Source organism: Bubalus bubalis, chromosome 2, assembly GCF_019923935.1.
Source record: "Bubalus bubalis isolate 160015118507 breed Murrah chromosome 2, NDDB_SH_1, whole genome shotgun sequence".
NCBI classification, from domain to species: domain Eukaryota; kingdom Metazoa; phylum Chordata; class Mammalia; order Artiodactyla; family Bovidae; genus Bubalus; species Bubalus bubalis.
This window is the reverse complement of record NC_059158.1, coordinates 95,707,972-95,732,499: the sequence shown is the minus strand read 5'-3', so window position 1 is coordinate 95,732,499 and position 24,528 is coordinate 95,707,972. Positions and strand designations below refer to the sequence as shown.

The window sequence follows — 24,528 nt, the reverse complement described above, 5'->3', positions numbered from 1 at the left end:
CAGTTTGGAATTTGCCTAAATTCAAATTTACAACATATGGTATTTACATCGAATCTGTGAGGTACTCAGTAATGTGGCATGCTGTCAGAATCGGAAACAATTCTACTTTCCAGGACCTGTAATCACCCAATTTGAAATTCTCTGTACTGGCAATATGTTGAAGAGTGTGTAGCGTACACAGAGGTGAAAATGGAAATTTCCTACAGGAATCCTCAATTTATGATATGTCATAATCATGTACCTGATAATGCCTTTAAAGATAATGTTTTTGAAAGTTGCCCTTTTTTCATCTCTACCTACCATCTCTATTTGATTTCCATAGTCTTTAATTTCCACAGAAGTTCACTCTCACCTCTGTTCTCTCCGATGCAGAATATGATTGTTGTTTTCTTAAACCCCAGAGCCTTTTTGTTGAGATGAGTATACAAACCTAATACCACTTGACAAAAGGGGTGGTAAGGTAGGGATCTGTGATGGAGTTCTATCTTATTCTTTCCTAAATCACCTGGGGGGTCCGAGCCAAATAGTAGACCCAAGGAAGATCTCACAGCTTCGAAAAACAGGTTAAAAATGAAATTAAACCTTTCAGAGGCAAGATGGGTTATACTCTCGCCTATTTTTAGGAACTGAGCAGAAGCTCCTGCCTTTCACTTTGAAATTTATTTTTAAGGTCCTTTCACTCAAAGTCAGCAAGAACAAGCAGGGGTATTGATAAAGGCTTTGAAATAAAAGCCAGTTAATAGGCTTTATAGTTGCATCAAAATATATGCATATTAGTACTTTGAGTTAAGAGGATTGCACTCTGGCTGTAGTTGGCTATTTCCTACCATTTCTTCCTTCCTTCCTTAAAAAAAAAAAAAAAAGATCTGTGAGTCATTTTGCCTCTTCTCCAGTTTGTGGCTGAACTAAGTGAGGCAAAGGTGCTAGGGGTTGAGATGAGACAATGGCAGGTCCTTAGGGTGTCCTGGACCATTTATGTGTTTTAGAGGCAATGTCTGGAAAATCAACAAGAAGAACCTATAATGACTATTCTTCTCAACTCCTAAATTAGAGTGTTCTTATGGGGCCAGTCTGGGGGGTCACAAAGAGTCGGACACAACTTAGAGATTGAATAACAACAAATATGAGCCACTGAGAGTGAAATATGGGCCACGTAGACCACGTGAAATCAAGGTCACTCTGAAAAATCTAGTTTTCTTTCCAATAAAAAGATGACCACCCCCCCACCTGCCCAGCTCTAGGGCTTTCTGCTGTGCCCCCACTGTGGAGGGCTGGTTTAAATCATGCCCTCAGAGCCCATAGACCCAACCGATGGGAAGGCCACAGAGAGGCTAAAGGGCTTGAATTTCAAGAGCAGAGCTAGTCATCCAATTCAATAGTGAGCTCCAACCTTTCTTTAGTCTCCTACCAGTTTTAAAAGGAAAAAAATACTTTTTTTCTATTTCTAAGCTTTAAGGATGGGCACTTAAAAATGCCTCGTGTCTTCTGAGACCTAGCCACATAGGGAGTAATTTAAAATAAATGAAAATAAGGATCTGGAAGCAGACACTGAGATCATGTATGAGGTGGTGGTGTGAAGGGACCTGAAGAAAGGATGTGCTTGAGGATAAAACAACAAAATCCCCCTAGAAACAAAATTTTAAAGAAAGGCATTCTGAGCCCAACAAATTGTTTTTTTCCCTTTAAGCCAAAAACCTTAAAAGGACTGCTCATCCTTTCAGACACACAGTAGAATTGTCTGACAGTTGTTCTCATAGCTTCAGGACTGGTTTCCATAGGAGCCACAGTGTCCATAACTGGTGGACCTTATTGGCTCAGTGTTCATGGAGGAAAGCAGCCACTTTGGAATGCTTTTGACACATATACCCCAAGATTCGTTTCTGTGGTGGTATAGCAGATGCATTTACTTACTATTTGTTGGAATTTCCAATGCTGTACAGGCTTGATGGGATACCGCGTGTTCTTTGAAGGTGGATATCCTGGAGGAGATCTGGGACATAGGGTAACAGGTGTTTATCCTCAGTATCTGACCACTCTGCTTCATCTTTTGTGAAAATAAAAATGTATACACATTCTCAGAAAACTGCATTCAAATCCACCACTCAAATGCAAACTGATATTATTTTTAAATGATTTTAAACAATATGTTTGTCACATCTCAGGTCGGTTGGTGTGTGTTGCCTGCGGCTTTTTAAAAAGGTTTTAACATTCATGGAAAAAACTAAGCAATCATTATCCCTATGGAACTTCCAGAAGCCCATAAACACTGGTCTCTCATTGGCTAGTTGAGTGTTTACTACAGCATCATGTGCCAAGAAGGAGTTGAATGTGGATTTGGAATCGGGCCTGGATTTCAGTGGTTATGTCGTCATGTCCCCAGTCTGCCTGATTCCCCATGCAGTCTTGGCTCCCTAAACAAGCAGTCTGTCGATCAGTTGTGGTGGAACAAGGACAGCAGCAAGTTCCTCATTTAGAAAGTTTCTTACCTGTTATCCTCATTCTACTAAGCAGTGAAATACACAGAAGGCACTCATACACTTTTTGCCCCCACACTCACACGGAAACGTTGTGGTTTTCTTAGTGGCCATATTTGAAAGCTCCTTCCTTATGTGAGATAGTCTAGGCTTAATGCTGTAGTTCCTTTCAGGCAGCAGATGTTTCTGATGGAAAAACAAGTTTTCACTGCGTCCTTTTCATGGTAGTGCGTGCTAAGTCACTCAGTCGTGTTCAACTCTTTGCAACCCTATGAACTGTAGTCCACCAGGCTCCTCTGTCCATGGGATTTTTCCAAGCAAGAATACTGGAGTGCGTTGCCATTTCCTCCTCTAGGGAGTCTTCCCAACCTAGGGATCAAACCCTCATCTCCTGCATTGGCAGGCAGATTCTTTACCACTGAACCACCTGGGAAAGCCCTTTTATGGTACAGCATATAATAATTTTTGCCAATGAATTTTTTTTTCCCCCAAACAGATGGGTCAGAGAGTTTCTGAATGAAGAAAACAAAGGTCTCGATGTTCTGGTAGAATATCTATCATTTGCGCAGTATGCAGTAACGTAAGTAAAACCTGGCTTGTTTCCTTTTAAATTTTATGTGGTCACAGAAGATGCAGCTCAGTGGTAAAATTAGATACCACACTGAGGGGAAAAACCCAGAAGCAGATGTGGTAAGGCTTAAGGAGGTTTGTTTCTGTTCAAGTAACTAAAAGCAAATCACATAATTGTTGGTAGAAATGCTTTTACGGCAAAAATAAAATGGGAGTAAGATCACCCTTAGAGGAGTCCTTATTTCAAAAGAAGTTCCTTCTTTGATGCTCAGGTTTCATATGTTCATATGGCAGAATACTCTAGCAATTATTGGAAGAGGTATTATGATATATTATTGAGTGAATAAAGCAAGGTACAGAAGAGTGACTCCTTTTTTATTAAAAAAAAAACTTATATGTGTATATTTGTATGTGCTACTGAATACAGAGAAAATTAATGCAGAAATAGATACTAAACATAGTGGGAGTGGAGGAAATGGGGTAAGCAAGAGGTTTTCCTTTTTAAATTTATATATATTTGTATTGTTTTGACTTTTCCTTTATAGGGGGTAAAAAGAAAAAATGGGGAAGAGCAGGAAAAATTGTACTATTTCACCTTGCTTTTGTTGATTCACAGTTTTCTCATTTGCTAGGCTTCTGGAAAGATTTATGGTAGGAATGAAGTGTATGTTTGAATGATGCATTCTTTCCTCCACTTTCCCTCTTTAATTGAAAACTATTCCAATATCCAGAGATGGACATGCTCACACATACACATTAAGGAAATAATACTGTATTATTTTTAATTTTATTGGAAGGCATTTTGGCCTAGATGGTGCTTTTTTTCTTCTCAACTCTTCTTTTTAAAGCAAGAACTTGTTTTTTCTATTGCTCCACTTTAAGGTGTAACCACGTGTTATCTTATAATCCTCATCACTTCCTTGAGAATTGGTGAAGAGAAAGCTGTAATTATTCCCGCCTTGTTGTTGCAGAAACTAAAGTGTTAACTGAAACTGGCTTGATGAGTTTCAGTTTTGATAGCTTTGTATATGATATGGACTGTATTAAGAAAATTCAACAGATAAGTTCTTATCTTCATGAGAAATTGTCCTCTGAAATAAAATGCTATTGTTTATAGCATACTCTTCCAAAGGTTGTTTCTTATCTACCCCTATTACATCGAAAACTGCTAATCTCCCCTACACTTCATATTATATGGCAAAATGGAATAGAAATATTATCCTGTTGCATATTTTAAAATCTGGAAGAGTATTTAATAAGGAACTAAGGAAGGACTAAGAAACTTCAGGAATAATGGAAAAGAATTGTGTACTATTTGTAATATGTTTGCTGTAATCAACATTTTACCCCATCACATCAGAGCTTATAAAGTAGCTTTCCCAAATGCATCTACACATAAGGCCAATGGGAAAAGGTCATGCTTCTCCAAGGGAATTTTTCTAATCTGAAGCCCAAGAACAAAGACAACAGCAACAAAAAAAAATAAGAACTCAGAGCTTTTGGTTCCTAATCTTCTACTTTTTTAAATTTTAGAATTAACTTTACAGTCTTTGCTTATTAGTCTTATTTTTGCTTTAATTAGAAAATTATATGTAGATAAGTAATTTATGTTTTATCCTTTCTTGAAACTAAATGGGCCGAAAAAATGTCTTGCTATTCCTTAGCATGTGGCAATTTTCTTTCCCATGTAATGTGAAACAGCAGACTCATGCAGCCTCCCTAAAACAGGAGCATTCACCAAGTTGCGCGTTTCCTTTTTCTGCTCGGTGAGGGGGTTGGGGGATGAGCTGAGAGGAGCATAAGGATGCTGAACGGCTGAACATATGGGGGCTGCAGAGTGACTTAGCAGGAGACTTAATGACATGGGTGATCTTAGGATGCCCCTAGGCTTACCTTCTCTGATGTCAATTATAGGCTTCTATTTTTAATATTTAAGGATCTGTTTGATTACTCAATTCCACCTCTTTTCTGTTCACTGGTTTCTGGATCCTAAGGAATAACAGAATTGTTAGACCCATTCAATGACTTTGCGCATCTGTCTCTGTTATCTGGCTTAGAATTTAATAGATGGAGAGTATCACTTAGTTTACATATGGTTGTTCTAAGCAGCTATTTTCTTTTGGCAGTCACACTTGTATAAACAGTCATACTTGCTATTTCCAATATGTGTTATTGATATTTCTTCCATGATAGCCTTCAAAATCTTAACAGATGATACTGATTATAGCTGCATTCTGTTTATTTTCTACCTGATCAGGTGTTCTTGTTGGAACTATAGCTAGAAACCATTGACAAAATATATTTTGAGAAAGTAGAGCTACTAACTTTGGCAGGGGAAACATGCATAGAACACAGAGGGCTGTATGTTAAAAATTTGTTCCTAAAATTATATAAGGATGAGCAATTTAGCCATTTATTCTAACATGGTTAACATGAGTAATAACCTCAAAAATATGCCAGAGAAACAACAGCCCTACTTTAAAGAGCACCACACTGGGGAGAGATTCCAAAATCAAAGCAAATTCATAACTTTGCAAGTAATGTATCACATATGGTTGGAAAAGCACATTTGCCAACACACTAGGAGAAAATGCTCGGTGAAAATTGATGGGTAGGAATAAATTAGTATACGCCTAACATATTGACTCGTTAAAGCAAAATGTAGACAGCTCTAAGATCTTTTTTCCCTATCCCACCAGAGCTCATTACTAATCAGGAAGTCAGCAAGCCTTATAATAAGATGCAAATAACACATTCCTAGTTGTCATTCTGTATTTTTGAAGCTAACACATAGTCCATGGAAATTCATTTGTATTCCATTATCAGTTTTCTTTGTTTGCAAAAACTACCCATATTAAGGTGCAGATGTGTAATTGAAAGGAGCAAGTTTTACACATCCATGTGTTTGTGTGAATCTGAATTAAGTCTTGAGTGGCATTTCTCTTTTGTTTTAGTTTTGACTTTGAAAGTGTGGAGAGCACTGTGGAGAGCTCGGTGGACAAATCAAAGCCCTGGAGTCGGTCCATTGAGGACCTGCACAGAGGAAGCAACCTGCCTTCCCCCGTGGGCAACAGTGTATCCCGCTCGGGAAGACATTCTGCCCTGCGGTGAGTGCCTGGATTCAGGAACAGGCGGGTTTGTAAGATATGTTGGGACAACTTCTGTTGAGGATCCTGGGCTTTGTGTGTATCACTTGTTCTTGTCCCACGACACTTGTGTTGTCAACGATTCCAAATGCAGATTCCTACGGGAGTTCATGGGATCATCTGTTGGGCAATACTCAATGCCTTTAAGTAGCTTGCTGCAAATACTACTCCTTCATTCAGCACAGAAGAAAATTCTGCTTCCAAATGACACAGCAGAGCAGTCTCCATAGACAGATAAGTTCCTGAAACCCAGGAGATGCTGCCATCCTGGGCTCTGTTTCCTAGGTAGAGTCAGCACATTGAGATCTGAGAATCTCAGGAACTCCTTGTTGTTATTTAAACCCTACTCCTTCCTCTCTTCTTCCTGTGGTAACTCAGGTGTGTCTTCTGTGGGTTGTGTTCTTAGTCATAGGTGCAGTGATTATTTTAATTAAAGAGATGCCTTTAAGCACTGTTCCTTTCGTTGGGTGTGCTCTCCATTGTCAGCCTTCTGTTTCCTCCTACAGATTCCTCCTTCTTTGGTTGAAATACCACCTTACTAAGGGAGGATGGGGGGTGAACAACTATATTACTGCTGAGTGTAATATCACTGAAATTGTACATTCACTCATACCTACTGTAGAGTTTGGTGGGTTTTTGTCATGGAAAGTTAAAGTCTTTATAAATTCAGTTCTGCTCAGGATTTGATGTTTAAATATTATGCTTTTTATCAGCCATGCAGATTTTCCTTGTTTGGAAATGCCAAAATTATTAACAGCTTTAGAATGATTCAATAATAATAATGAAGAATTGTATGTCAATTCATCTCATGACTTTTGCAATAGGTCAAGGGCTATAGGAGTCTGGTGGGCTGCTGTCTATGGAGTCGCAAAGAGTCAGACATGACCGAGCGCCTAGGCATAGCACACGTACAAGTTTCCCAGGTGGTAAAGAATCTGCTTGCCGATGCAGGAGATGCAGTTTCAATCCCTGGGTTGGGAAGATCCCCTGGAGTAGAAAATGGCAACCGACTCCAGTATTCTTGCCTGGGAAATCCCATGGATAGTCAAGCCTGGTGGACTATATATAGTCCATGGGGTTGCGAAGAGTCAGATACAACTGACTGCATGCACGTGCGCGTGCACACACAGGCACACACACACACACACACAAGGGCTATATAACCTTCTAGTCTGCATCAGCTTAATGTGTGGACAGAGGATTATGTGGGCTGATTGGGAAGTTGAAGGAGGGCCAGTTGTGCCTGAAGAACTCCCTAATCACTCTGTAACCCAAATGGAAAGTCTTACCATTGATACAGCTATAGTGATGTGTAAGGAATTTAATTGACAAAAGTACATTTTTAATTTGCTTTTTCATCATTTCTTACCTGGAAAGTATCATATACTGGCCAGCTACCATCTTAACAAGAAGTTATTTATTTTTCACTGCAGGATAATTTCTTTACAATATTATGTTGGTTTCTGACATACATTAACATGAATCAGCCATTGATATACATATGTCCTCTCCCTGTAAATCTTCCCTCCCATATAATTCATTTTAAATTGGAAAAAAAAAGACCCAAAGTATATAGAGAGACATGATGGAAATACTGTTCTGAGAAACTTGGGAACCATTATGACATTTCTGGTTGGCAGGTGTGTTGACCAAATAAGAAACCAACATTGTGTTGTTTTTTGTGTGTTTAAACAGTTTCAGGCTCAGGAACGGAACATTTGAAATTCCTTTGACTCCTTCGTTCAGTTCAGTTGAGTCCCTCAGTTGTGTCTGACTCTTTGAGACCCCATGAATCGCAGCACGCCAGGCCTCCCTCTCTATTACCAACTCCCAGAGTCCACTCAAACTCATGTCCATTGAGTTGGTGATGCCATCCAGCCATCTCATCCTCTGTTGTCCCCTTCTTCTCCCACTTTCAATCTTTCCCAGCATCAGGGTCTTTTCCAATGAGTCACCTCTTCACATCAGGTGGCCAAAGTATTGGAGTTTCAGCTTTAGCATCAGTCCTTCCAATGAACACCCAGGACTGATCTCCTTTAGGATGGACTGGTTGGATCTCCTTGCAGCCCAAGGGACTCTCAAGAGTCTTCTCCAAAACCACAGTTCAAAAGTATCAATTCTTCAGCACTCAGCTTTCTTCACAGTTCAACTCTCATACATGACCACTGGAAAAACCATAGCCTTGACTAGAAGGACCTTTGTTGGCAAAGTAATGTCTCTGCTTTTGAATATGCTATCTAGGTTGGTCATAACTTTCCTTCCAAGGAGTAAGCATCTTTTAATTTCATGGCTGAAATCACCATCTGCAGTGATTTTGGAGCCCCAAAAAATAAAGTCTGACACTGTTTCCACTGTTTCCCCATCTATTTCCCATGAAGTGATGGGACCAAATGCCATGATCTTAGTGTTCTGAATGTTGAGCTTTAAGCCAACTTTTTCACTCTCCACTTTCACTTTCATCAAGAGGCTTTTTAGTTCCTCTTCACTTTCTGCCATAAGGGCGGTGTCATCTGCATATCTGAGGTTATTGATATTTCTCCCAGCAATCTTGATTCCAGCTTGTGCTTCCTCCAGCCCAGCATTTCTCATGATGTCCTCTGCATATAAGTTAAATAAGCAGGGTTACAATATACAGCCCTGATGTACTCCTTTCCCTATTTGGAACCAGTCTGTTGTTCCATGTCCAGTTCTGTTGCTTCCTGACCTGCATACAGGTTTCTCAAGAGGCAGGTCAGGTGGTCTGGTATTCCCATCTTTCAGAATTTTCCACAGTTTATTGTGATCCACACAGTCCAAGGCTTTGGCATAGTCAAGAAAGCAGAAATAGATGTGTTTCTGGAGCTCTTGTTTTTTTGATGATCCAGTGGATGTTGGCAATTTGATCTCTGGTTCCTTTGCCTTTGCTAAAACCAGCTTGAACATCTGGAAGTTCATGGTTCATGTATTGCTGAAGCCTGGCTTGGAGAATTTTGAGTCCTTCATGGGCTCTCAAAAAAACAAAACAAAACAAAACAATATAGCAATAAATTTCATGACACTTGTTGACTTGAAGCTTCGATTTTTGTTTTTATACAACATGTATCAGTGTATTCCACGTCTAATGGATTCTAATTCTGTATTTGGTCATTTGATAGCATCTCTAACTTGTAAAAACAGCAACCAGAGGTACAGGCATATGGAACATATATATTGCTTTTCACATACCCAAAGATTGTTGGGCTTCCCTGATAGCTCAGTTGGTAAAGAATCGCCTGCAATGCAGGAGACCCCAGTTGGATTCCTGGGTCAGGAAGATCCACTGGAAAAAGGGATAGGCTACCCACTCCAGCATTCTTGGGCTTCCCTTGTGGCTCAGCTGGTAAAGAATCCACATGCAGTGCAGGAGCCCTGGCTTTGATCCCTAGGTTGAGAAGATCCCCAGGAGAAGGGAAAGGCTACCCACCCCAGTATTCTGGCTTGGAGAATTCCATGGACTGTGTATAGTCCATGAGATCACAAAGAGTTGGACACAACTGAGTGATTTTCAAAGATTGTTTACATATATATATATATATATATATTTTTTTTTTCTCTCTCTCTCTTCCTTCTCCTTCCTCTCTCCCCTTTATTTTTTCTGCTGCCTCCACTTTTTGACTTTATTTTTGTTGGTCTTCTTTTTCATTCTTCCACGTCATTTTTGATCATCATCTCCTCCTCTCTCTTGCCCTTTCCCGTCCTCCTGTCTCCTCTTCCTCCAGTTCCATTCATCTCTCATGTCACCACCAGATTAGTTTCTCTGCCTGAGTATCTTCAGTTCAAATGCCACCAGAGCCGCTTCTCCCCTTGTTGCTTCTGGAGCAACTTCAGTTTACACATTGATGACAAGGCTTCTAACCAGAACATCTTGTAAGTCATGGATGACAATGAGAGTGACACCCAAGAGACCTTGTAGTGCGTGACAGCAGAGCGTGGTACCTGCTCTCTGTGTTACAGTATGATAACTGCATGGCTTCATTCCATCACCTTGTACTGGGATAAAGCCTAGTACCTTTTAAAGTTTGATTCTTTCTGTTATCATATTATGATTCTTCATTTTAAGAGTTTGAGCCTTCAAGCAATACTGCATTTTAACTAATATTGAAAGGTTTGTTAAACAAATGTTTAACAAATGTTTGTTTGTTTGTTTGTTTTGGACTGATAAAAAGACAGTCACATTCTGTAGAGACGATTTATTCTGGTAGCTTTGTTTGATTAGAATGTCTTCTGTATCCAAATGTAGATTTTAGTTCCCGCATCCCCATCCCCAGATAATAATGTAGATTCAGTAATCTTATCCTATATCATTGACAAAGGGTTGGTTAAAAACTTGGAGGAAGAAATGAGATTTCAAGAAATTTAAAACACGTCATATATAAAAAAAAGAGACAATAAATGTGGCTTGAATGAAGACAAGGAAAAACGCTCTACTTTCAAAACAAAATTATAATGGTGCACTCTCCTTTTCATGTTTAGCCTTTTAGAAATACTTAAAATAGATGGTTAAGCATTTTGTGACATGACATTCACCTGGAGTTGTATCAACTTGTAGATTCTGTACTATCATAAATTTGTCAGAGTAGCCAGTTGTAGAAATGGTTATTGATGCAATGGAAACCTCGAGTGTGCTGTCTCATAAGCTTAGAGTCTGGTTAAGATAGATTTCTGTTACAGGTCTAGCTAAATTAAATGATGCCTTGTATGCATATATGGACACTCTAGATTTTTTAAGGCAAAGATTGCATTAATTCAGATGTAAGAGAAAGTAATTTTTAAGAATGTCATGTTTAATGCCACTAAACTTAAATAAGCTGACTTCCCTGGTGGCTTGGATGGTAAAAACAGCTGCCTACAATGCAGGAGACCCAGGTTCGATCCCTGGGTCAGGAAGATCCCCTGGAGAAGGAAATGGCAACCCACTCTAGTACTCTTGCCTGGAAAATTCCATGGACGGATGGAGGAGCCTAGTAGGCTACAGTCTGTGGGGTTGCAAAGAGTCAGACATGACTGAGCAAAATCACTTTCTTTCTGTAGTTAATAAATCAGTATTACGAGGTTTAAAAGAAAGTGGTGGAGCGTTAGGAATCTGGAGGGAAGACCAGATTTAAACTGGGACTTTGAGTGATGGCCAGACTTGCTTGTCAGGGTGAGGAAAGGCTGTCGCAGGTAGAGGTAATATGAACGAACATGGGCTGAGCAAAATCTTACATCGGAGATCAGATCTGTTTGGGATACAGGGAAGGTCCTGCCTCTCTGGGACAGAGGTTCTGTGATCTTTGCAGTGGGATAGGACTGTCTAATCGAAGAAGGCAATGGCATCCCACTCCAGTACTCTTGCCTGGAAAATCCCATGGATGGAGGAGCCTGGTAGGCTGCAGTCCATGGGGTCGCTAAGAGTCGGACACGACTGGGCGACTTCACTTTCACTTTTCACTTTCATGCATTGGAGGAGGAAATGGCAACCCACTCCCGTGTTCTTGCCTGGAGAATCCCAGGGACGGGGGAGCCTGGTGGGCTGCCGTCTCTGGGGTCGCACCGAGTCGGACACAACTGAAGCGACTTAGCAGCAGTAGCAGCAGCAGGACTATCTAATGGCGACTGGGTCATAGACATACCAAACTGGGAAAGCCCTGCAGGTCACCCTTACTGACCTTCCCACTTAAAGGAAATCATGACCCCATATTTTCTTTAATATATATTAACTCCTACTTACATTTCTTTCTAAGATTTCCTAGAACAAATTTTACTGTTTTTCCTGAGATTACTATCTTAATGGACTGGCATTTTGTGAAGTCATCATCACTATTTTTAGCACTTGCATATACTTAGTGGATTTACATGAAGAGTTCAAATTTACATCCTTGTTTACACGTCTTTAATCCTTTCCTGGCAATGTGTTTCATCGGAGTAATTTTTAAAAATTGCTAAAAATCGAGCACAAAGATATTGGTAGCATTGATTTTTATTGGGGAGAAAAATAGAATTTGTTGAGTGTCCACTGTGTGCCGGGCACTGTCCTAAGAGCCTTCTGTGATTGTTCACTGTGTACAAGGCCTCTATGAGATACATACCTGCTGCTACTAGTTAATACTGTCACTCTGAGGAAACCAAGGCCTCTAGCGGTTAAGCAACTTGCCTGGGATCTGAAGTGAGGTGGCCAGACCCCAACTGTCATGTCACATGATCCTGCCTATATATTCACAAAATGATTTTTTCCCTCAGTAAATATACTGTTTTAATATCAGGGTGTCCAAATGGAATTATGTAAATTGTACCGTGCAGGAGAGGACTTGTTAAGCCTTCCCAGAAACTGTGTCTTTTTCTTCTTCACCCAAAGGTGCTAAATGCCCTACTGGAGACCTGATTCATGTGCTGGATTTTACGTACTTTTACGACTATTAGAAGATAACCATCATGTAGAAATGTGAACAAGGTTTCCTAAATGAAAGACAGGAATAAGAAAGTTCTCTATGAATACAGTTTTATTTTCACCTATTTGGAAATGAGGGCTTCCCAGCGGGCACAGTCATAAAAAAATCCGCCTGCCAATGCAGGAGATGCAGGAAACACAGGTTTGATCCCTGGATTGGGAAGATCCCCTGCAGTAGGAAATGGCAACCCACTCCAGTGTTCTTGCCTGGAGAATTCCATGGACAGAGGGAGCCTGGAGGGCTACAGTCCATGGGGTCACAAACAGTCAGACATGACTGAGCACACACACACACATTTGAAAATGGGAAGACACTGAAAAGAAGGTTTATTGAATTGAGATAGTGACTATTTTTACTGAAAAGGTGATTATGAATGAATTCTTCAAGTTTCTGTTTTTATGATTTTAGAACTGACATAAAATGCATATACTATATACTCATGGATCAGATAGGGAGAAGCCACTTATGTATACCTGTGGCAGATTCATTTTGATATATGGCAAAACCAATACAATATTGCAAAGGTAAATAAAATAAAATTAAAAAAAAAAAAGAACTTTTCTTTCTTGGAATTTTGAAATTTGGCTTTTATCTGGAAGGCAGTGGAATGGGAAACACACAAGGTGTGTAGGGTCTGGTAAATGCCCTGGATATTGATTGGAGCGAAAGATTGCTGAGGCAGCTGGTGCTTAGACCTACATGCGAGATACCCAAAGCTTAGAATATAGAGCAGAGACCATCAGAGTGATAAAAAACAGAAGCTTTGTGTCTGATTAGAAGAGGAATTGAACCATTAGTAAAAAGGGGAAAAGCTGGAATCTGGAAAGGATCTTATGTCATTTAGTCCAACTCTTTGTTGATGAGGCACTTGAAGCCCAGCTCAAAGACCTTATTTCCTAAGCAGCTAACTCATTCCTACAGACTGATTTCCATGTGTATGGGCTAAGGGCCCACATGGCTCATTGGCTTTCATTTGCAATAGTTACTTCTGTTCATAGCAGTTTTCCTGATCTCTTCATAACAGTGATCCTATCTATAGCTATGAAAATACAAACTCAGTACCAGTTTGCTTATAAAGTAAGTGATATTTTAAAAGAGATGAGCTCTTTTAAGCTCTTACGAGTTTTTATTTCAGCAGTAGCATTTTACCTTGAATTTTTATTGTTGGGCGAAGAACATCACCTAACCTTTTAACTTAAACCATTATAGAAGCACATAAAAAATATACTTGAGTTTTATAGTTAGAAGCTAAAACACTTTTATCTTGATTCTCAACAAGGAGATTGAACTCAGTTTTGTTCATTTTCCAACTTCTGTAAATTAAGAATGTAATTTCTGAAATGATCATTATTCTTTTCCTTCTTCTCCCCCCAAATTATATAAAATCAACTCAGATCTTCTGTAGTTCATGACTGAGACTTGTAATCTATATTTTATTCTACATGTATTCCTTTCCCTTAACTTTATTTATTCTAAGTTTTCCCTGTGGAAGGATCTTGAAGAATTTACCTTATCTGCCAACTTGAAGGGGAAAAGTTAGAAAGAAAAGTATATTTAAACAGTTATTCTCAAGGTTTGAAGTTTGTCTTTTCACCAGATGAGATGGCAGATGTTGGTTAAAATTTTCAGTAACGCTTACTTTAGGAGAAAAAATGCTGAAAAGGAGTAGAAGCAAAAAGAATAATGGATGATCATTATAGCCAATACCTGAGTTTTATTTCTGAGGAAGGGGAAATGTTGAAGATGCCCCTTAACCTGCTAGACAGTTGACCTGAAGATCTAAAGTTGCAGAAAATGCAGTACCCATGTATAGAAGAAAGACTTTGTAAATTCCTAGACTTTCCAAAAATAATCTGTAACTGCAACTTGTCACTTTTCCTTTTCAGCACATTTGTAGGCAGAAACAAGTTCGAAGTGTTAGGCTGTTGTGTTTCAGATTTTTGCATTTCTTTTTTATTGGGTGTTGTAAAAAGAGAAAAATGGACTTGGGTTAAGAGTGTACATTCCAGATTTTGGGCTCGAAACTGATTTTAATGACCTCGCTAGTAGAATGCTGACAGCTGTATTATAGCTTGTGGGTGCGCCATACTGGCGGATGTCAGGCATTTTCCACTGCGAGACTTTCTCCCCTTGTTCCACTTTTTTATTGGGTCTTTTATCCAATAGAAAATCGACTGAGCTTTATTTCTGTGCTGATATCACAAACATGGTGAACGTTCCAAAAACCCACCGGATTTTCTGTAAGAAGTGTGGGAAGCACCAGCCCCACAAAGTGACACAGTACAAGAAGGGCAAGGATTCTCTGTATGCCCAGGGAAAGCGGCGTTATGACGGGAAACAGAGTGGCTATGGTGGGCAGACTAAGCCGGTTTTCCAGAAAAAGGCTAAAACTACAAAGAAGATTGTACTGAGGCTTGAATGTGTTGAGCCCAAATGTAGATAGAAGAGAATCCTGGCTATTAAGAGATGCAAGCATTTTGAGCTGGGAGGTGATAAGAAGAGAAAGGGCCAGGTGATCCAGTTTTGAGCTTCATATTTTGTTTTATTATGAAGACAATAAAAATGCCATCAATAAAATCCTCTTATTTTAAAAAGAAAAAGAAAATCAACTGAAAGAGGCTATGTGGAAATGGAAAAACAAGCCTACCTGACCAGTGCATTATTGGGGATCTGCCTCACAGATTCTCAGATCAGATTCAGGACCCACCTCATAGGTTGTGAGATTAACAGTTCCCGTAAAGAACCTGGCACAGTAGTGCGTAGTCAATAAATGTTAACTGTATAAGATTGAAAAAAATGCTGACGATGACTTAGCAAATTGCTCCAGCTGCATTCTGTTACCTTCATCTGCAAGATTGATTGCATCCATAATATGTGAAGGGTGCATTGCTAAATATTGAGGATACAGAATGACACATGGAATAATATATTTGTACATAATATATTCATTCTTGATAAATGAATTTTTCATACTTGCATCATTATATCTTCATAAAATTGTAGGGAAGTGTTCAAGAATTATTAGCCCCATTTTACAGACAAGAAGGCTCAGAGAAGTTACCCGTAGGTAGTAAGTGATACGGCCAGAATTTATAATCCAAGTCTTCTAACTTCTTTCCACTGTGTCAGTGTCTTTATATACGATTTGATTGAAAAGAGCGTGTGTGTGTTCATGCTCCTACTAACACATGTTAGTATCACTTGTGTATAACCAGAACTAATTATATGGAGCCTTAGAGACTAGAGTAAACAACCAAATCTAGAGAAGAGTCATAACTTGGTCTGCATGTGGCACGTGAGGAAGGTTGCGAGGAGAAGGTAGCAGCCAGGGGAGGAAGGGAGAGCTGTAGGAGCAGTGGTCAGCTGTGAGACTGCATGGTTTGTTCAGGAAACAGTGAACAGATAAGTCTGGCTAGAAGTCATGGAGAGCCAGGTTATGTACTGTGTTATGTGCATATATGGATGTGAGAATTGGACTATAAAGAAAACTGAGCACTGAAGAATTGATGCTTTTGAACTGTGGTGTTGCAGAAGACTTTTGAGAGTCCCTTGGACTGCAAGGAGATCCAACCAGTCCATCCTAAAGGAGATCAGTCCTGGGTGTTCATTGGAAGGACTGATGTTGAAGCTGAAACTCCCATACTTTGGCCACCTGATGCAAAGAGCTGACTCATTGGAAAAGACCCTGATGCTGGGAAAGATTGAGGGCAGGAGGAGAAGGGGACGACAGAGGATGAGATGGTTGGATGACATCACCGACTCAATGGACATGAGTTTGAGTAAATTCCAGGAGTTGGTGATGGACAGGGAGGCCTGGCATGCTGAGGTCTATGGGGTCACAAAGAGTCAGACACGACTGAGCGATTGAACTGAACTGATGTACTGTGTTGAAGGCCAGGCTGTGGAATTGTCATTTTGACACATTGACAATGATTTATTGAAGGTTTATGAAAAGAGGGGCCAAATATTGATAAACATAGAAATATTTCCATTGAAAAGTCACAAGCATTAGTTTCCTTGGACACTTTTCCCATAGGGTCATATCCTAATTAGCCACTCCATAGTAAATGCCTTTTACAAAAGGAATATAATTGAAAAACAGAAAATTCAAACTAATGGCCCTTCATTCATTTGGTGGAGCCTGTTGATTCATGTATTCCATTCAAAATGCATATAAATGAGACCTTACAGGTTCTGTTCTAGCTATCGCCTGGTCCTCTGAAAGCAGAATCAGATGAACAGAACATGTCAACAACTGAATAGAAAACAGTGTTCATTAGGATTTTGTGTAACCAACACCCCCCCACACATATCTCTGTTTTTGTCTTTGTCTGTTTCCCCCACCTGGTTCACTCCCACTTCAAACTATCTGGGTTCTACTCTTTCAGCTCTGTTTCTTTTGGCTTTAGAGACAGAAAAGTGCTTGGTTCATTTTTTTTTTTTAGCATCAAGTATTAATATTTTATGAGTTTAATTGATAGAAAAAATATGCCCAGGTGATGTCATGTCTGAATAGTCAGGGAGAAGAAACCTAAAACCTCAAATCTTAGTAAAGTTCTATTAGTCCAGACCTTGGAACCATAAAAGACTAGTACAGTTATGCCAAATGATGTGATATACTCAGATGGCATTGCATTCCGATTGGGCTGAATACTAACATTAGCTTCCAAGGGAGTTCTGATTGCTAGGCTTTATTTATAGGTTTATTTAGTTTATTTAGTTTAATATCTGAGTAGTTCGGTTACTTGAAGATACTTTTGTAAGAAGAATAAAATATACCTTGTCTTTTTCTGTTGCCAATAGGACCTAAATATTACAAACTTCACAAAAGTTGGCATGGAGACTTCACAGAACATTTTCAAAAACCTTCTTGATGGACTCTGGGAAGGCCTGGTTAGGTCAGTTCAGGGAACATTCCATTTAAGGTTCTGCAGTAACATACTGTTCTTGGATAATAGGAGCTCAAAGGGAGAGACAGACATGTACAAACTCACATGTAAGAATATGTCTAGAAATAAATATATTTCAAGACAATAGATGTGTGATCAGACATTTTTTTCTTCAAGGCACCACTGGTTAAATAGCAGTTTCCATTTAATTTTGGTGCTTTGCAGATGTAGATCTTGAAAGAAATCCAGGATTTGATCACATGTAGCTTTTGATCAGGAGTGGGTCTTCTCCTGTACACCTAGAATTATCATTGACACATTACTTATAATTAATTCTTATGTTATCACCCTTGTTATTTTTTAAAGAATACTGCTTTTATTTATTTATTTATTTATGATGCTAAGAACCCTTACCATGAGATCTACCTTCTCAACAATGTTTAAGTGTATGGTACAGTGTCATTGACTGTAGGCAAGATATCATTCAGCAGATCTCTAGAACTCACTTACCTTGCATAACTGAAACTTTATACTTGTTATTAGCAGTTCTCCATTCTGCCCTCTCTTAAGGCCCTGGCAGCCACCATTCTACTCCCCACTTGAGTGAGTTTGACTATTTCAGGTATCTCGTATAAATAGAATGATACAGCATTTGTCCTTCTGCGACTGGCTCTTTTCACATAGTGTAATGTCCTCAAGGTTCATCCATGTTATGACATATTGCAAGATTTCCTTTAATTGAAAGCTAAATAATATTGCAGTGTTATGTATCTACCATAATTTTCTTCTTTTTATTTCTGTGACTTTTAATTTGATATCATTGAAAACTGAAAAAAAGGCAACAATAGTACAATGATTCCTCCTTATGCTCTTTACACAGATTCAGCAATTGTTTTAACATTTTGTCCACTCTGCCATTTGCACATTTGCTAGGTAAACGTACACACGTTTTAACCATTTGAGAACAAGTTACAGAATCATGCCCTTTTATACCTAATTATTTTTGGGTTGATACCCTAAGAACAAAGACATGCTCTTGTATAACCATGGTGTAATTCTTAAAATCAGAACTTTTACATACTGGCACATTTTTAGTTCAGTCTGTTTAGTTATTCCAGTCTATTTCATAACATTTTTTCAAACTCTGTCCAGAATCCAACACAGGGATCATTTATTGTGCTTAGTTGTGTCTGTGTAACATCCTTCTACTTGGAATCATTCCTTACCCTTTCTTTTTTTTTTTTTTTTTTTTTTTAATTGAACTTTAGTTGCTTTGCAATGGTGTGTTAGTTTCTGCTGGGGAGCAAAGTCAATCAGCTCCATGTTTACATATATTCTCTTTTGTTAAATTTCTTTCCTGTTTATGTCCCTACAGAGCACTGAGTAAAGTTCCCTGTGCTTTACGGTAGGTTTTCATGAGTTATCTATTTTATACATATTAGTGTATATATGCCAGTCCCAGTCTTCCAATTCATCCCACCCACCTTACCCTCTCTTAGTTTCCCAACCAGGGACTGAACTCTCGCCATGGCAGTGAATGCACCGAGTCCTAACCACTGGACTGCCAGGGAATTCACAACCCTTGCTTTGTTTTTCAGGACTTTGATACTGTGAGTCTATGTGAATATGTAAGTTAATTTTTGGTTGAGATATAATTGTTTTGTAACATTGCATAACTTATACAGTGTGTTGATTTTGTATGTTTATACATTGCAGTGATTACTACCATAACATCAGGTAACACTTCTGTCACACCACCTCGTTATTGTTTTTTAAAACCATATTTATCCACTTATCTGTTGATGGGCCTTTAGGTTGTTTCTAGATCTTGGCTTCTCTGAATAGTGCTGCTAGGAATGTGAGTGCAGATACCTCTTTAAGATCTTGGTTTCAGTTCTTTTAGATAAACATCCAGAAGTGGGATTGCTGGAGCATTACATGGAGAAGTTCTATTTTTGTTTGAGAAACCTCCATACTGTTTTCCATAATGCTTGTGCAACTTGCGTTCCCACCCACAGTGTACATGGGCTCTAATTTATTCATGTTAACACTTGTTTTTTTTTGTCTTTTTTGATAATGCCCATCCTGAAAGTCAGTATGAGGTGCTTTCTCACTGTGGTTTTGATTTGCATTTTCCTGTTAATTACTGAGCATTTTAAATGTACCTGTTAGCCATTTGTGTGTATTCTTTGGAGAAATGTCTTTTCAAGTTCCTTTTGCCCAATCTTTAATTGGATAATTTTTGTTTGTTTTTACAATTGATTTGTGGGGGTTTCTTGTATATTCTGGATATTAACCCCTCATTACAAATTTGTAATTATTTTCTCCCGTTCCATAGGTTACCTTTTCACTTTTTTACTGTGCTTTTTAGATTATGTAGTCTCACTTGTCTGTTACATTCTTTAACCTGAGCAACTCGTTCAGAATTACTGTAGCTTTTTTTTTAGACTCTCTTACAGTGAGTTGTGGTCCGTGTGATCAGATTATGGTTTCAGCATGTCTTCTGATGCCCTCTCATTTTGCCAAGAGAACGCACAGGTCACAGCAAACACCCTCTTCCAACAACACAAGAGAAGACTCTACACGTGGACATCACCAGATGGTCAACATTGAAATCAGATTGATTATATTCTTTGCAGCCAAAGATGGAGAAGCTCTATACAGTCAGCAGAAACAAGACTGAGAGCTGACTGTGGCTCAGATCATGAACTCCTTATTGCTAAATTCAGACTTAAATTGAAGAAAGTAGGGAAAACCACTAGACCATTCAGGTATGACCTAAATAAAATCCCTTATGATTATACAGTGCAAGTGAGAAATAGATTTAAGGGACTAGATCTGATAGACAGAGTGCCTGATGAACTATGGATGGAGGTTCATGACATTGTACAGGAGACAGGGATCAAGACCATCCCCATGGGAAAGAAATGCAAAAAAGCAAAATGGCTGTCTGAGGAGGCCAAATAGCTGTGAAAAGAAGAGAAGTGAAAAGCAAAGGAGAAAAGGAAGGATATAAGCATCTGAATGCAGAGTTCCAAAGAATAGCAAGAAGAGATAAGAAAGCCTACCTCAGTGATCAATGCAAAGAAATAGAGGAAGACAACAGAATGGGAAAGACTAGAGATCTCTTCAAGAAAATCAAAGATACCAAGGGAACATTTCATGCAAAGATGGGCTCGATAAAGGACAGAAATGGTATGGACCTAACAGAAGCAGAAGATATTAAGAAAAGGTGGCAAGAATACACAGAACTGTACAAAAAAGATCTTCATGACCAAGATCATCATGATGGTGTGATCACTGACCTAGAACCAGACATCCTGGAAGGTGAAATCAAGTGGGCCTTAGAAAGCATCACTAGGAACAAAGGTAGTGGAGGTGGTGGAATTCCAGTGGAGCTATTTCAAATCCTGAAAGATGATGCTGTGAAAGTGCTGCACTCAATATGCCAGCACATTTGGAAAACTCAGCAGTGGCCACAGGACTGGAAAAGGTCAGTTTTCATTCCAATCCCAAAGAAAGGCAATGCCAAAGAATGCTCAAACTAATGCACAATTGCACTCATCTCACATGCTATTAAAGTAATGCTTAAAATTCTCCAAGCCAGGCTTCAGCAATTCATGAACTGTGAACTTCCAGATGTTCAAGCTGGATTTAGAAAAGCCAGAGGAACCAGAGACCAAATTGCCAACATCCGCTGGATCATGGAAAAAGCAAGAGAGTTCCAGAAAAACATCTATTTCTGCTTTATTGACTATGCCAAAGCCTTTGACTATGTGGATCACAATAAACTGTGGAAAATTCTGAAAGAGATGGGAATACCAGACCACCTGATCTGCCTCTTGAGAAACCTGTATACAGGTCAGGAAGCAACAGTTAGAACTGGACATGGAACAACAGACTGTTTCCAAATAGGAAAAGGAGTACATCAAGGCTGTATATTGTCCCCCTGCTTATTTAACTTATATGCAGAGGACATCATGAGAAACGCTGGGCTGGAGGAAGCACAAGCTGGAATCAAGATTGCATGGAGAAATATCAATACCCTCAGATATGCAGATGACACCACCCTTATGGCAGAAAGTGAAGAGGAACTAAAAAGCCTCTTGATGAAAGTGAAAGAGGATAGTGAAAAGTTGGCTTAAAGCTCAACATTCAGAAAACAAAGATCATGGCATCTGGTCCCATTGCTTCATGGGAAATAGATGGGGAAACAGTGGCTGACTTTATTTTTTGGCGCTCCAAAATCACTGGTGATTTCAGCCATGAAATTAAAAGATGCTTACTCCTTGGAAGGAAAGTTATGACCAACCTAGATAGCATATTCAAAAGCAGAGACGTTAGTTTGCCAACAAAGATCCATCTAGTCAAGGGTATGGTTTTTCCAGTGGTCATGTATGGATGTGAGAGTTGGACTGTGAAGAAAGCTGTGCGCCGAAGATTTGATGCTTTTGAACTGTGGTGTGGAGAAGACTCTTGAGAGTCCCTTGGACTGCAAGGAGATCCAACCAGTCCATCCTAAAGGAGTTCAGTCCTGGGTATTTTTTGGAAGGACTGATGCTCAAGCTGAAACTCCAGTACTTTGGCCACCTCATGCGAACAGCTGACTCATTGGAAAAGACCCTGATGCTGGGAGGGATTGGGGGCAGGAGGAGAAGGGGATGACAGAGGATGAGATGGCTGGATGGCATCACCGACTCGATGGACATGAGTTTGAGTGAATTCCGGGAGTTAATGATGGACAGGGAGGCCTAGCATGCTGCGATTCATGGTGTCGCAAAGAGTCAGACACGACTGAGCAACTGAACTCAACAGTGAGTTGTGGTTTAAGCCCAGCAAGACATGGTTATAACCAGAACTCTAGTGAACGCTGTATATAGTTCAGGCTTGAATACATACTTGGTAATAGAGATTCCTGTGTATCTACTCTGTGGTCAAGTAGATTCAAGAGAGCTACTTCCCCAGGTTTTGCCTGCTGACCCTGACATTCTTTTTGCTTTCTGGACTCAGATGTCTAGGTTTGAGTTGCCTTGTCATTTATTAGAAATCAACTGGTTGGCTCTCTCTAATCAGTCATTCTAACAGTCTTTCAAAGCAGAGATAGCTTTTTCTGCATAGCGCCTGCTGCCAGTGCTGTGTGAGTCGACGTGCTCACTACCGGCCGCTGCGCAGATGGATTGCCGCGTGTGAAGGAGGCGGCACAGCTGTAGTTTTAGTCCTAAACAGGGCACATTGTATAGGTTTCTTAAAAGTATTTATTTATTTGTGACAGTTGCGTAAATTTTTTATGTGTTTTACTCCTACTAGCATTGACTGTAACTTCCACATTTATTATTATTTCATGTAACTTATAAACCACTGGTGCATAAATTAATACAGTCGGTTAGTCATTTTTCTTTCGTTTTGATCTTAAGTCATTTTGGGCACATGTTTCTCGCCACACACATAGAACTTGGTGAATATTACTGGCCGTTCTTCCAAGATAGTCTTACTATCTTTTAATGTGAGGGTAATGTTTAGTTTTCATTCAGTGCTTGACAAGAGAGCAGGCGATTCTCACAGTCGATGGAGAAGAGTGCTGGAGAAATTTGGTGGTGTTCTTGTCAGAATGACCTCTCAAAAAGCAGGATTTCCTTAAAACTCTTGAGACCTCAAAAAACAGCCCTATATATCCCTTCTCCATTATCTTTTCTACAAAGGACAGGAGCTCCAAATGTTGGACTTGGGGTTGTTTTCTGCCTCTGGAAAACCCCTCTTTTGTGTCCACAGACCTAGAATCTCAAAACTCTTGCTTGCCTGTCTGGAGGAGGAAGGGTAGTCAGGAAGGCATTTAGTCCCCTAACCTCGTGGTCCAGGCATTGGGTCACAGCCCCTCTATACATACAGAATGCCCCTGTTTTTCCATTCGATAGTTCTCTGATCCTGACGTCTTAGAGAACCAGCTCCAAGTCACCAGAGAAATGTAATTCTTGCAGAATCTTATTTGACTGTTCCTTTGAACTTGAAGGACTTGTTACATGTATTTAGAATGAATAGGCTCTCAGGATTCTCTAAATGTTATGAGATGTCAGTGAAAATGGTGAAGTACAGGACCCATGAAAGCAATGAGAAAACCAGCAAAATAAGCCAGAGTCAACTTTTTCAGAACTCTATAGAGAGTAAAGTCTTGTAGCAATCTGGGAAACATCGATTTAGGAAAAACAACTGAATCTCAGTAAGAATAGCTAGCTTTGTGACATTTTAACTTGTGCTGTTTCCCCTTCCTCCTTCTCTTGATCCACAGTAGGCTCAAAAACCATTAGTTCCCATAATCAGAGTATAAACCACCAGCCTGGTAGGCAGTAGAGGAGGGGCAGAATGGAGCTGCCAGCTTTCTTCTTCCTGCTTTCACTTCCTCCTCCTACATTAAGCTGGATGTACCTTGAGGTTTGGGAGCTACTAGTGAGTCCCAGGGACGGGGGCACCTGGTGGCCTGCTGTCTATGGGGTCGCACAGAGTCGGACACGACTGAAGCGACTTAGCTGCAGCAGCAGCAGTGAAGAAGCCAATTTCAAATCTCAGTTAAGGGAACATGTACCATTTACTGCTGAAAAAATCTAGAGTCATTCAAGATACTACATGGGGGCAAGACTTGAGCTTATCTGCCTCAGTTATCCATAGGAGACCATAGGGAAGCTAGAACTGCCTCCCACTGGGGCCTTTTTCATATATCACAATGCATTGGGGCAGTCTCCAACGTGGCCCTGTTTTATATGTTTTATAATAACTCTAGGAAGAAAATATTATAGTACTTGTTTTGCTATGTGTAATTCTGTAACAGAGCACATGCCAAGGACATAAGTTTTCCACAGAAGCACCCATATCTTCTACTGAGGCAGTGATGTCATCCTTATAAAACTTAGGTCTTTGTGGAAAGTTTATTCAGATAGCCAAAGTGGGATGATCAGTGTTTGTGAAAGATGCAGATAGGTTAGCCTCAAGGGCTGTGGCCTAGAACCGGATG

General features: G+C 39.7%; 1 protein-coding gene and 1 pseudogene across 8 annotated transcripts in view; both read left to right on the top strand.

Annotated features, from left to right (window-relative positions):
- The window catches only part of FMNL2 (formin like 2), a 333,723-nt gene that overhangs the window by 235,720 nt on the left and 73,475 nt on the right, over positions 1–24,528 (top strand). For 7 of the 8 annotated variants that reach the window (XM_025261316.3, XM_025261340.3, XM_025261327.3 and 4 more), the window contains exons 5-6: positions 2,971–3,054; positions 5,999–6,151. In XM_025261316.3, coding sequence (XP_025117101.2) covers positions 2,971–3,054; positions 5,999–6,151 — 237 coding nt within the window. The remainder of the gene's footprint in view (positions 1–2,970; positions 3,055–5,998; positions 6,152–24,528) is intronic. The other variant, XM_025261362.3, reaches the window with a different exon arrangement.
- On the top strand, positions 12,826–15,224 carry LOC102411486 (annotated as a pseudogene).